Source organism: Triplophysa rosa, unplaced genomic scaffold (assembly GCF_024868665.1).
Source record: "Triplophysa rosa unplaced genomic scaffold, Trosa_1v2 scaffold6_ERROPOS1493707, whole genome shotgun sequence".
Lineage (NCBI taxonomy): Eukaryota > Metazoa > Chordata > Actinopteri > Cypriniformes > Nemacheilidae > Triplophysa > Triplophysa rosa.
In genome coordinates, this window is record NW_026634718.1 from 18127 (window position 1) to 33314 (window position 15188).

The 15188-nt window shown below is 39.3% G+C and overlaps 1 protein-coding gene across 1 annotated transcript in view; it reads left to right on the top strand.

Moving 5' to 3' along the window:
- The window catches only part of unc5cb (unc-5 netrin receptor Cb), a 56400-nt gene that overhangs the window by 8993 nt on the left and 32219 nt on the right, over positions 1-15188 (top strand). Inside the window, exons 4-5 of the mRNA XM_057328698.1 lie at positions 2185-2328; positions 11255-11358. Of these exons, the coding sequence (XP_057184681.1) occupies positions 2185-2328; positions 11255-11358 (248 nt within the window). The remainder of the gene's footprint in view (positions 1-2184; positions 2329-11254; positions 11359-15188) is intronic.

Below are 15188 nucleotides of genomic sequence, written 5' to 3' on the forward strand. Positions count from 1 at the left end.
CCAATAAAGCTGCTCCGCATTGTGCTTTCAAATATAATGCAATTTTGATGTAAATATAACGCCAAGTTGAAGTCTTCGTTGGCTTTGGGTGGCAGAAAGAATGTGTGAGAAATGTGAGCTGTATTCAGGGCATTAAAAATGTAATTTTGCTGCCAACACTAGGTTTCTAATCCCAATAAGCGGGGTAAATAATTCTTTCTGTGCTGGAAAGAGAATCAATCGTGTTTGTTAGAGCTTGCGTTGATTTCCTACAGTGTCACACTGAATTTGAACACCGTTTTACAGTACAGACAATGCTGTTGTTTAAGATCAGATGTTGTTAAATAAATATGAGATGCTTTTTGAACAGTATTAAAGGAGTGGACATCTATTCTCTTATTGGCTGCTTTTTCTTCAATATTCAATCCACGTCATGCATAAAAGAGTAAATATATTTTTAGTTTTCGAATAAAAGACCCTACTAAACTAGTCTTGTGGGTCAATTTTTTGAGATTGAGATTTTTACATGATCTGAAAGCTGAATAATTATAGATGTATGGGTTGTTAGGATAGGACGATATCTGGCGGAGATACCGCCGTTTAAAACTCTGGAATCTGTGGGTGCAAAATATTGAGAAAAATGCCTTTGAAGTTGTAAATCACAGGCACTGTAGCAGGCCATCCACTCACAAAGATAAAGTTTTGATATATTTAGGGTAGGAAATTTACAAAATATCTTCATAGAACATGATCTTTATTTAATATCCTAATGATTTTTGGTTTAAAAGAAAAATCGATCATTTTGATCCATACTATGTATTTTTGGCTTTTACTAATAAATGAAGAGTTTGGTTCCAAAATGAGATAACTCTGTTTTTTTTTATCTAAAATCATGTTTTTGATTATGTTATCATGTTTTTATTGTGTTTTATTGTGTTAGTTAGCTGCATTTTATTAGCTGCATTTTACAACTGCAGTTTCATTGATATTAATTGGAACATGATTTTTGAAAACTTTTAAAAACAGAGTTATCTCATTTTGGAGCCAAACTCTTCAAATGTGCCCGTGCTACTTAAGACTGGTTTTGTGATCCAGGGTCACATATGTTTGCAAAACTGTATTTTTGCCTACAAAAATCATTGTAAACATCTAAGTCTACACCTTGCTCTGACCTAAACGTTTGACGGGCAGTTCATGTCACGATGCTAAATGATTGTCATGGCATCACGAGCCACATTTATGTGATGTTTATTGAGAAATGCTCCATCTCCGTCTGGTTAATTAATTTCTGGAAGCACTGCAGGAAAGAATGGAACGCACATGTGAAGTTAAATGATTGTGGATGGAGTGACACTGAATTAGTATGTAGGAGAAGCAGGAAGAAAGACGCCACATTTGCATAGAGGATTATTGTGGATTTATGGCTCAGGATTGATTCCGCTGGCTATGCAACCCAATCAGAACCTGTGCCCGGAAACCACCTCAGGGGCCTGTTGCACACAAACACACACTCACGTATGGGAAAGTGAAGCTGGTTGTAAGAAGTCTCATCAGTCTCCTCTTACACGTTTATCTAGAGAGAGAGGGAGATGGAGTGATATTTAATGTTTGTGATTTCATTAGCGAAGCCGTTTCGTCACTTGCTCAGATCTGAGAGTGAACACTTGAACCCTGTAATACTGTAGAGGATGAAATCAGCTGCCAAAGGCCTAAAATGAGCACATGGTGTGTAACGCGTGGTTCCAGGAGGCGTTGCTGCCGTGGGCACGTTCACATCCCAGATGAACGGTAATAAGAGGACTTTAGCAAACAGGATTCAGCCCACTGTGACGTTTCAAAGAGCTTCATCATTCTGATGCTCCATCTGCATGACACTATACACTGTGATCTGTTCAATGTGAAAAATGAAACATTTATCCCTGTCATCATTTATTTATCTTCATGTTGTTCAAACCTGTACATGACTCTTTTGTGGAACACCAAAAAAGATATTTCGAGAAATGTCTGGTTTCATGTCCGTACGATGGAAGTCAATGGGGGTCAGTGTTCTTTGGTTACAGACGTTTTTCGAAATATCTTCTTTTGGGTTCTGCAGAAGAAAGAGGTAGAGATTTGGAATGACACAAGGGTATGAAAACGATGAAATTTTGTTCATCACCAAAACCAGTGTATCTTTTTACTAACTCTCTCTCTCTTTCTGTGTAGGTCTAGTGGTTCGAGAAGCCATCATCGAGATCACCCGTCAGCAGGTGGAGGAACTCTTTGGGCTTGAGGATTTCTGGTGTCAGTGTGTCGCCTGGAGCTCAGCCGGAACCACCAAAAGTCGCAAGGCCCATGTGCGCATCGCCTGTGAGTCCACACACACACACACACACACATTCATTACCAGGAGATATAAAAGTAAGGCACTAACACATATTCCTAACCGGATGAGTATGTTTGACATTGAATGGAATATTGTATTGGGTTTCCTTTTCCATCTTGGTATTCTGATGTGTTTACATTCTAGTGGTCTTGTTCCCAATGTGGTGTTGCTAACAAAAGCATGGGCCCAAACTCCACCAATCACAACGCTCTGTGTTTATAAACAGATGCTGGGCTCATTCTTTCCAGCAATTCTTCAGGCATCCTCCATCCAACCAAACTCCTCCCCTTTTTCTAAATAGTTTGTCCAAGGTCAGAAAGCTTTGCGTCCTGTTTCTCTGGAATTAAGCCACACCGTCTTCTTTCCATACCCTGTTTGTACACATACAGTGAACCCAATTGTGTTGGACTGAGCTCTCTGATGATCTTTGTCTGAATTGGGACCACTGATAACGTAATTGAATGTCTTTTTATTTTTTACTGTGGTACTTTCAATTCGACCACAGACTCTCATTCATTTAGTGCTTCTTTTCTTCTAATTACAGGGAAATTAGACGTAATGCAGATACTTGTTGCATCTGGTTGAGACAGGTCATTAATCTTGAGTTAATCTTCCTCATCTGCATGTCGGCCTTTAGCTGCAGTTCGAGCCAATAAATTGATACCCTTTCAAACCGAAAGTGACAGAAGACTTTGTCCGCACACCGACCTGAGACCTGTTTCACACTGTGTTCTCAGTTCAGTGTTCATCTTTCGGTTGTAATCATCGTTAGACTTTGTTTTAAATGAAAATAAATTGAATTGAGGCTTTGCCCCGGGTGTCGCTGACCTGACTGCACGAGCCGCACTCTCTCTCTCTCTCTCTCTCTCGCTCTCTCTCTCTCTCTCTCTCTCTCCCTCTCTCTCTCTCTCTCTCTCTCTCTCTCTCCGGGGACTAATGGAAACACCAGGCATCATTTAGCCTTTTTTTGCTTTCTGTTTGCAGCAGATGTTTTAATCAGGGGCTAAGTAACACTCACGAGCGATAAATAAGCAGCGTTTTGTTGTTGCCGGTCCGTGATCAATGGATGCTCCATAAAGTTCAGCAGCTGTAAAGTCTGATTGAGGAGATTTATTGAGACTGTGATTTGTGAGGCTGTTGGTGTCGGGCACTTCCTGTCTGAGTTATGAGGGGACGAGCTTCGATCTGGACACACACACACACTGTGATTTACCTAAACACAGACTACTCAACAGGACAGTTATTAGCCCCAGGAATAAGTGAGAATAAGTGTGTTCTGTCATACTACTATTCATGCAGTATGTGGTGTATTTTTACACGGTATCCTTATATTTTCCATGTACGTAGAATACTGCAGCGACCCACTAACGTTGCCAAATTTTGCAGTACAACTATGTCCCACATTGCAATGTTTCATGTGTGAATGAGCAAAAAGTGTGATTTTTCTTTCTTTCTCTTTTACTCAAAATTAGATTACAGATGCAAAATTACCACATTTAATTGATTCAATATGTAATAGATGTTAACTGGAGTCGTAATGAGTCGTAACAATGATATGCCCCTAATGTAGCACATTACATTTTATTCTTCTTCATAGTTGCATACTGAATATATACTGTACAGTTTAACATACTTCACGACATATTTAATTCAGCATACAGTACACACAGTGTATTAAATCCTCTGAGTTCCTTTATTTAATACAGAATGTGTATAAAGGAATCCAGATGCATTCTCAGCAAATTCAACTAAAACAAACGTTAGTTTTATTGTCTTGCGGATAAAATGGCAAATTCCTGGACTCACATTAGCAAACCATCATCACCGCAGTGATTCTCCGTGCTGCCAGCTTTAGTTTAGACGTGCTGGGATTAAGATGAGAGAGTTCAAGTATGTAAATGGCCCTTAATTTACTAACCTGTGTAATTGAGCACAAGTAGCAAAACACATGCACTTATTGTAATTGTTTTCACATGCGTCCACGTGTGCGGCCGCAGCCTGGCAGAAGAGGCTCATGGGATTTCAGCGCTCCCCGCTGGGCGTCTTTTAGTTTGGGCCGATCATCTCAACACTATCTACGGGTAGATATTTGGGCGATTCTCTGCCATTTGGCCCGGGCTCTTTTATATCTGAGAGATGTTTTCATCATCTCAGCCAACGCACACGGTTATATTTTCCCCCAAAGCTTCGCTGTTATAAAAAGATCAGAACAATTTTCGTGTCCAGAGCCAACAAAACTCATTCTGTTGTGTATATCTCTCACATCTCAAACAATCTCTTTTAATTTCTTGGCACATTCCCGTACAAGGAGGATTTTAAAGTTAAGTGCCGTTGTGTTTTTAGATGAATTTGCCACCATTAACCGATTTTTTTACCCATTTCCTTAAATCTTAATTCTAATCATTCAGAAAGCATGTGCAGTTTTTTCCAAAACGAAATGATTTAAATTTCTCTCTTTGTTTTATGAGGTCTAGCATCTTTTCTTTGCGGAAAACACAAAACTCATGTTTTTTGCAAGTGAAATATGTGTGAAACATCTAGCGTCTCCACCGGCATTAATTTATAATAAGCAGAGAGCTTGTGTAGCGCTGCACATCACAAATGGCATTGTAATGCATTTGGCCCATTAGAGGTGGTTATAAATCCAGCTTGTGTTTGTACCTCACATTATTCTTCACTCAAGGTTTTTGGCCCGGAAGCTGCACAAAATATGGATCGCCAATGTGCTTTAAATTGGGGCGGGCGAGCGGTAGCTCACTTCAGCTGCCTTTGACGTGACAAATCCAGCCAACACGCTCCATACTAGAACAAATATTGAGGAGAGGACTGATTAAGCACGCTTGACAATCGGAAACTATTCTGAAGGGGGCGACAGATTTGACAGGAACATGTTTTTCAGGCACTAGGCCAGAATGCGGTGAGTCAGCAGGCAAACATACGCAAGTCAGCTCATTTAAAACCTAAAAACACAACTTCTGTTGTTCACTTTTACAGAATCCGTTTTCTTGACCTCTCAAGTCTAAAGAGAATAAAACTCCGGCGCTCTTCTCCTCCGAATGAACCCAAACTGCCAGCAGCTGGTGTGGATTTACAGTCGACGCTGTTTCAATCTCACGTGTGTCAGAATATAAGCAATTAATTTTCCCCGCGTGGAGGCGGCACGGGCCGTCGCGGAGGGGCTGTAATGCACTGGATACGCTGGTAATTGGAGTGAGTTGTTTAAGCTGTCAGTCGCAGAGACGTGCGGTAAAGAGCGTCTCACCCACAGTTGTTACTGTAATGGCCTCTGATGCGTCTGGGACAACAGCTGACAAACACATTTGTGTTCAGGAGTGTGTGTTCGTGCTGTTTTGTGTACGTACATTTGACTTCTCACTCATTTGTAAATATTTTTAGCTATATCACTCCCTTTTTTATTTTATCAAAACTATTTTCATGTATTGTTGCAGTCCTTCTGAAACCTTGGATGTCCAAATTCGCTGTTTTTAGGAAATGGGAAAAAACTGTACTTTTTAAATGATTAAATACTGTTTTGTCAAAGTTTACACTTTTTATTTGTTAGATGATTGCAGAACCCACTGAGGGTGGCTAATAATAATGATTTATGGCAAAAAATTAAAATAACAAAATATGGAAATAAAAAATTATAACATGCAAAAATATAATAGTGCTTATTCATTAACAGGATTATTTTTGTTTTCAATAACACATTAAAAAACACATCACACATCATAATTCTTTTGAATCAGGACCCAAGTGCATGTGCGAGTTTGATGTTCAGTTCATTGAAACTGTTAAAAATCATTTGTTGCAATGAACTTTCCAACTTTGGCCGAAGATGGTCAGTCTGTTGAGGATTAAATCAAAATATTATCGCTCTCATGCTTTCATGAGCCAGGAAAGATCATAAAACTCGTTTGATGACACTATTTAGGAAACTTAATGACCAAGTAAAATGTATATTTAAATAATCATGTTCACAGTGTTGCTGCTTAATTTTATATAACCAGAGAAATCATTGCAAACACATTGTGAATACTTGATATGATACCAAGCCGTACTGGGTGTAACTGCTTGTGCGTGCGTGCGTGTGCGCGTGTGTGTCCGACATCACACTGTGTGTTATTGGACGGAAATTGTGGTTTTGTCATAGAGGAAAATTGTACTCTGCCATTAAAGCATCTTCTACATCTCTTTGAATAATTTGATGTAATGTGACAGTGTTGTATTTGAAGTCAATCATTACATTACTGATATAATAAATAAGGTTGAGCAGATGGACTGTGTATGTGTGTGTTTCCTCTTGGCATTCTGTCTGGTTGACCTTGTGTTGTTGTGCGTCTGGACACCCATAGGGCAACTTCCTGTCTCTGGCTCAGACATGGTGACAAACCCACAATCTTCAGCGCAACCCACACCATCCACAGCGCTGTGTAGCGTGGGAGACACATTATTGTGTTCAATGAAAATCTTCTCGTTATTATTTGTACACTCATCATAAAAGGCGATATTGAGTGGAGGATCTTGAAGGACCTGAGATCATTTCTCTTTGCCAAATGCATTTATGATTAATGGCAAAAAGCGTTTAATAAATAATTTGATATGACTTCTTCATGTTTCCACAAAATGTAAATAGCAGTCTTGTGTATAGAAATAATTTATATTTACAGAGTAGCCAACCAATTTGGATCTGGAAGAGTTTTACTTATATTTTTGGAAGCTCCATATACTGAAAATGGCGATGAATATATATAGAAATATTTGGTTGAATATATATAGAAAAATTATTCAGTACTGTATAAGAAAATCTTTAACTTGGAAAACAAATACTGGAAATTAGCATTTTTTATATAACATAATATAAAGACTGACTCAATCTGGCTTTTATTCACTGATCAAAGTGGTGTATGTAACTTTTTATCTTATTATCACAGCATCAACTTTAACAAGCACATCTTTGATTCGAGTTTGTTTTGATCTTTGATCCTCAGCCTCAGGTCCACATTGAATTTCGTCTTCTGCAGTCTCACGGTAAGAGCTGTACGCCTCCTTCACACAGACAGATTGCTGGAGGTCACCGAACGGCTGTGCTGGATGCCCTGATGCTCCACATGTGCTGTAGCCGGTGCTTTTGATCTTTTTATTGCTGCTGTAAAGGTAACATTTTCTGACACAGATCGTAGAGGACAGTCAGATCACTCGCGGTATTACAAACCTCCAATTTGGCACTCCTGTGCATAAGCTAAAACGTCTTTTAACCAGCTGTCACCGGTTTTGGTTGCCGTGTCATTCTGTTGAGAGTTCAGTGCTGGCGGTCGGCTGTGACCACTGCTGAACTTCTCGAGCACATCAGCCGGGATCAGATTCTGTGTCCCAGAGTTCCTGAAGTCCCAGACTACTGCAGGATATCTCACTGATACTCCTGCGGGGGTGAGTTACGGATGTGTGTGTGTGTGTGTGCTGTATTCCTGCAGTCTGGATCTCCTGTCAGCTGTGACCTTTATGGAGAAATGTGAAGGTTATGATGTTCACCGTTTAGGTTTTTCTGATTTGTGACCCTCTCAGTGTTCTAGGCATAACAGCAGAAGTTGGTAGCCATTTTGCTTTTGTTCTTAATTGTTTGTTTAGCGCAGAACGGTGACCGCCCACTTATTCAAAATTGTTTTACTAATTTATGTTCTCACTCGATACACTGAAAATAAAAGTTCAGAATCCCATATGAAGTAATTGAGGTTTGAAATCATTCGGTGGTCCTGCGTCCCAAATGCCCTCCTTTAAACTACGCGGTGCATAGTATGTGAAAATAAGTATACGTAATTAGTATGTATGAAGTATGATCTGCTTCTGTAAAATATTGGAAAACTGTGAGGCGGGCTGTTATTTTAAATGTATACAGTATGTGATTTTGCTACAGTACCACTAAATACATTTCTTGTGGTTAAATTGCAAAATGGTTAAATTGTGTAAAAAATTGCACTATAATGCATTTAATTGTACTTAAAGTGCTTTATTTTCACACATGCTATTTTGAGACACCATAAATAGAAGTACATAAAACAATATTTTTAGTATATTAAATACAAAATTAATGTGTGACAATAAGCACATTATAGAAGTTTACCTAAATAAAGTGTACTTTTTTTACCTGGGTCACTCGAGTAAATTATTTTGGTGGCTGTTGTAAAAGGTCACAAGACAATAAAAAAATTGTGTGTGTACATACTATATTGAACATAATGTTTTAACAGAAGTTCTTCATTCGGTATGTACTTCAATAGTATACGATGTGGGTCAAGGTTGGGTTAGTTTGCATGCAAGCAAGCACTATATAAACAGCACATTTTCAATTGCAATATTGTTTTGCTAGTTTCCATTGTTTGACATTTACTTTAATAGGATAGAAAAACGTATTCACACATGCCCACATGAAAACCACTGTCTGGGCGTCCCTGCTGTCCGCTGGGCCATGCCTTTGGTTGATTGATTGTCACATTGACTTCTATAATCCTGTTGAGGTGATGGCAGTAACTGTATAACACGCCTTCTTTCTGATCTCAGTAGCCACTTTATTACCATCTCTTCCCCCTCCCAGCAAAACACAATATACATCTAATGAAGCTGCAGTCTCCTGAAGCGAGACGCTCGCTCTCCTGACTCTCACATCCAGCGTGGGAAACACAGATATATTGGATTTTTATTAGAGCGGCACGTGAAATCTCTGTTTCTCTGCGGCCCTCCGTGGACGAACGGAGATGGAGGTGTAGCGAGTGAGACGGAGAGCACCCAGAGGAGAGCGTAACAGTCTGGATCATCTATCACTGTCAGCAGCAGCCCTCAGCCAATACAAACGCCCGTTTGACTGACTGACAGCCCCGTCGGCCACTAGCTGCTGTCAGTTCTGATGTCCCGCCTTCCCGAGGGTCTCGTAATGAACATGCACTACGGGGGGCCACTTTTCTCCTCGTGCAATAGAGGCATGACAAAGGGATCTGTATTATTATGTGGTGTACTGTACGTTGAGGGACATAATTATATTTTAAGGATGTACAGTAGTGGCCAAAAGCGATTTGCTTTTAAGGCCACCTCAGGTTAGATTAAACCATTGAAACATGACAAAATTTCTAAAAGAATCATATTATAAATATGATATCAGAGATGACAGGGTTTATTTCAAACGCACAAAAATGCATACAAATATCGAAACAAAGCATATATTGACTATCCGTTTTTAACATTTTGTTGATCCTTTTGTTAAAATGTGTTTGAATAAAGGGTTGGACATCACTTTTGGCCACTGCTGGATGTTTCCTAGATACAGTTGAAATGGGCTATGAAATGATATCCTTATCACACACAAAAGCTGACTAGATAGACAGCTCACTAGGTTTTGAGACGCAGCATCAGTTAAGTAAGAGGTAATTGCTCTGGGACTCTATAATCATCACATAAACCAAATGTGTGTGTGTGATGTTTCTATCACTCTGAGAGAAATGAGACCGTAACCATTTGTCACCATGACAGCATTTTCCCATCATCAATTCATGGAGTAAATGACACCGACAGAAATCATCTGATAAGATTGTCTTGAAAATAGAATCACTTGCTTAGATCTGAATGAAGCTGGCCTTGTCATGATCGGGGCGTGAGGGGACAGAGGACCCAGGCGCATACAGCGGGTTAACAAGATTTTTAATAATAAAAATAAAACAAAACCCCACGTGGGGGTAACGTAACAGAACAAGGGTATAAAACACGACGGGTCAACAGGAACATAGACTAACTACACTAGACAAGACTAAAGACAACACTTGACATAAATTGCAAATGACTAGACTAGACTAGACTAAACACAGGAACTCACAGGAATTATTAATTATTAATGAGGAGACGAGAGGGCGAGAACAAAGACGAGACCTGAGAGAGCGCATGGTACGTCATAACAACATTATCATGTCTCTCTCCCACTAAACATGAGGCTCTGTCATGATCCTGCCACTAGACCAAGAGAGACATGACATGATGAGGCAGAATCATGACAGGCCTAGAAAACTTGAGATATAGTGGATGCCTTGAGAAACATGTGGCTAGAGACCGGTGCTGTTAAATGTCTTGCGTAAAAGTCGACGCTACCTAATCGCATTAATATGCAGCGCCAAGCATAAAACTCATTACGCATCCCCCAAAAATACCAGCCATCAGCATGTGGTGCCACACTGTCCTCATCCCCGTCATACTTTATTCAGGCTCCAAGTCAAATATGTACCCGAGGAGCCAGAAGGCATGGCGAGGTGTGCATGCTGAGTGAAGACATATCAGTATTCCAACAGGTTTCTGTAAAGTGTGAAAGAAGCTGTGAGGAGATTCCTGATTTCTGTTGGGTTTAGGGATGAAACTTTCCTTTGAAAAGTAGCTAATGTGTCAGTTATATCTTTCATTAAAAAAATGTGTTTTTTATGTTCTGCGTATTTTTGGAAACGTCACGATCAATTCGATGCCAAGTCTATTTTTTCTGTGTTGCTCATGCTGACCTGCACAAAAACACTACCAGGATTAAATTTTTCTTTTTCATTTATCGTTCATTATTTATTGTTATTTATATAAAATGTTTATTTTGATTTAGAATTGTATCGTTTTAATTTTAAAATGTAGATTAAAGAAAATGTTTTAATTTAAATTATTAAATTTCGCAGTGCTTTTACACTGGCAGTATTTATTGTGATGCAATTGAACACGCATATTACATGTGTAAATGTTGTGTAGTTTATGTGAAAGCATCGCACAACTTTTTCATGCTTGCTTGACCGAAGACCTGACGACGAGCAACCAAATTTTGATACTTGTGTTGTTTATTTAGATCATCGTATCATGAGCTTTGATTGTTTCAGACAGCTCAATATTTCTTGTTTGTAGATCTCAGGAAGACGTTCGATCAGGAGCCGCTGGGGAAGGAAGTGTCACTGGAACAGGAAGTGCTTCTGCAGTGCCGCCCACCTGAAGGAATACCTGCAGCTGAGGTAGGAACTCTCTCCGTGGGTCAGTTTTATATTGAAATACGTGTGTTCGTCTGAACTCCTCTGCGGCCGGTGTGAAGGCAACTCGATCACCTCAACGAAATGTCAGACTTTATTGAGAAACATTTACCTCAGTGGCCACCTCTTAATTCGTGTTTAGCTACATGGGGTGCATTGATTGTGACATCGATTGTGGCTGTCAGACAAACTCGTCCTAATAACAGCAGAAAGTTGGAGCTAAACAGGATTAATAGATGGTGGCAGTAAAGGATTTTCTCGAAGCGTTAAGTCTTTTTTTCCCTAAACGTCCGTGTTTACAATGGTAATGAAAGTAGAGTAGGCTGCATATCTCTGTCAGAAAAACATCCTCCAGGCGGCTTAACTGACTGAATGGACGGATTGTGAAGGAGGTTTTCTCTACCTCTTTAATCATCTTAAACATGTGTTATGACGACCACCATTAACTTAAGACTACGTTTGGCTCGCTGTCTGTCCCAGAAGACTGTGGGTGAGTTATACTGAGCCATTAATCGGAGGGCGTGGGCTTATTTAAATGACGGCCGCTGATGTTTGAGGACAAGTATGAATGTGTGTGTATGTCAGAATGATCAACAAAGGCTTTTAATAGGAGAAACTGCTGGCGTGGAGCTGCAGGGCTCTTGCGGAGAAGTTTGAACATTTGGCCGTGTGCAGATAAGCAGCGTTTTGCAACGCTTTTCAAATGTAGGTTTGCGTATTCCCAGAAGGCCAGCCTGTTATCAAATGCTTTTTAAAGATCACAGAATGTCCACTTGGCCTTTCTGCGGTTGAAGTTGTTTCTTCCTTGTTTGGGTTGAGGAAATCAGTAATGTTCAGGACAATTAAAACGGTTGATTACAATTTTATGAGATGAATTTTAATAGAAAACTTGTTTGGCCTTTTTCTCCTGAGAAAAGAGACAGAAATCTCACAAATGTCTCCAGTTTCAGAAGAGATCTCAACAATGTCTTAAACTGAGTTCAGATGATCTTGTTCTAGATGTGGTTGCTAAGGTGTTTTGGGTCGTTGCTAGGCAGTGTTGGGGAAGCTACTTTGAAACTGTAGATACGCTACAAGCTGCTTATTAATAAAAGTAGTTAAGTTACAGCTTAGCGACCCATCTGAAAAAGTAGTTAGCTACACTACAAGTTACTATAAAAATGTAGCTAGCTTCTTTGAAACTAATTTTTTATTTTTTACAATCTCACATTAAAAACATACAGGAGTGTAATATTTATTATAGCAAACTGTATAGTAAATTTCCTAGATACAGTACCGTTTTTTAACTTTATAAATTCTGTAGTATATTTTAATATTTACTAAAGTGTATGAATTTACTATAGCTAGATACTACAGAATAGTGTAGTATGTTATTCGACAACTGTAATATACTACAATTTACTAAAGTATACTATATTTTTACTATACTATATTTTTATGTGATGTAATACACGTGTGTTATTGACTAATGTTTTAAATAAATAAAATGAATAAATGTAAATGTAAATAGAGAAGTTTAAAACAATGTAATACAATACCATTATCATTGTATTGTTTATTTATTAATTTCATTACATAAGATTCATATTTAAAAGTAGTTGAGCTACCGCAAAGCTACTTAAAAATGCAGTTAAGTTAGTAGCGTCGCTACTTGTAGTTAGCTACTCTGCAACACTGTTGCTAGGGTGGTTGCTAGGTTGTTCTGACGTGTTCAGATAATTGTGAGAAATCGTAATAAGGATGGTTTTGTCATCAAACACCAGTAGTGTAATTAAAATCCATTTGAATGACCGTGTAGCATCACACTTAAGCAAACATAAGCTCCATTCTGAGAAGTAAATGTGTGTTCCGGGTCAGATCAGAGCAATGTCTCACGGGAGGAAGTTGAGTGGAGCTTGGGCGATCTCAAGAGAAAGCGTTTCCTTTGATTCGGCTCTGAAAGGACCCACGCTTGACCTGGAAAACACAAGTTAAGTGACCAGACCTCTGACGCCTTTATTGCAGGTGAAAATGCTGACGGAACAAATGGGCTGTAATCTGAAGGGAGCTGTTTGCAGAAGCCTGGGGAGCAATTTCTGCTTTCAAGACGTGGGACCTGTATCCCCACACAACTGTGTTTGGCAGCAGATAGACTGCGTGTCTCACTCCCGCATTAAAAGTAATTTGTGTTGGAGAAAATTGTACATCACAGATGGCGTGGCTTACTTGGCTTGGCATATTTTGTTGAAGTTATTTTCTCTTTTTTGCCATTTGTTTGTGCAGTGATGCTTTTTCTCCCAAACACAATTAGAGCCGATTCAACAACGTGCCACTTTTCTTGATGCTTCACCTTTGATTCTTGTATGAATAACTTTATTTATTGGGGCATTCATAACACTTTCTACGGTTTAACTTATGTAGTAACAGGTTGTAGGTTAACAGAATGTTGCGCCATCTTGGGAGGATGGCTGCTAGTGCGTTCAATGCAGTGTTTTGTGTTTCTTGTTTGATTAGGAAATTTAACTATGGTAGATAAATATGGTCTTGCCGTGTTAAAAACTGCAAAAGTCGTTCAGGAAAATCCCCTGGTTCTTTCACTTTCGATTTCTCCATATATAAAACAAAACAAGTAACGGTACATATCAAAACAATAATAGCAGCGGAGTATGATCCTCCCAAGATGGCGGCGCCTCTGCAACATAGGGCTCGACGTCAGCTTCACATTCTCTATAGTAAACGTGTATTTACCATGTTTTTCAGTGGATTGATTACCATTTGTATTACCATAATTTTAAAACATATATCACTGTAAAACTGCAGTTATTGTGATAAGACCAAAGTTGCTATGATAACTACAAATAAAAACAAAAACTATAGTTACCGTCTTAAAATCATGGTTGATTTTTGTAACGGAATGTGTATTGTATAGTTACAGTACATATTTAATGTCATAAACAGTAAACACTGTGTCTGTTTCTGTCTGTCTCTGTATATACTGAGTAAATGAGTAAAAGGTCAGAAATTAAGTGACAGATCAGAAGAGGTGCATCAAGAAGTCTTTTTCTCTGAGAGACCGTAAACATACCCCCGCGGGTATCGATAAACACTGCTGTTAATGACATCGTACACATTTGCTGCATAAAGTAACAGAATGGCATTCTGGGTAATTAGAGCTGGAGACACGGGGTGTTGAATGTACAAGAGATGAAACACTATTCATTTAAATTTTAATTTTACTCCCGTGAGTTCATTAAAAAGGTTCAGAAAAGTCATTGCTATGATCATTCTTTTACTTCATTTAGTTTTCATTTGTTTATAAGTTAATGTTATGTTTTTGATTCATTTTAGACCTGGCCGCTTGCTTAAAACTGAATATTGACAGAGTATTTTAAAATCCTAATTTAGAATATAATGGGGTAAAATACAAATGTGTTATCTGTTGCGTTCTATTCACAAGTTCTATTCAGGGGGATGAGCAGAGGTGCATTATGGGAGGTGTGTGTGGCACGTTGCCCCTCTGCATCTGTCGTCGTGCTGGCAGGAATTAGCATGTATCAGCCCGGTCTGATCTCAGGCCAGGGCGAGCGCAGAGGGAGGCGGAGCAGAGGTTAGCCAGGACAGACAGCGCATCAGTACACATCAGTCTAAGCGGCGGTAAGGCGAGCTGTGTTTGTGGATCAGGCCTGACAGCCGGACGACGCTTGTTCTTACCTCACCTCTAAAGAAGCACTTCCATTACACTGATTAACTGTTTTTAAGTGAAAGAACAAACACCGCCAGTTCTCTGCCCTGTCTCACCCACCCACCTGTCTTTTTCTCGTCTTGTCTTGTGTTTG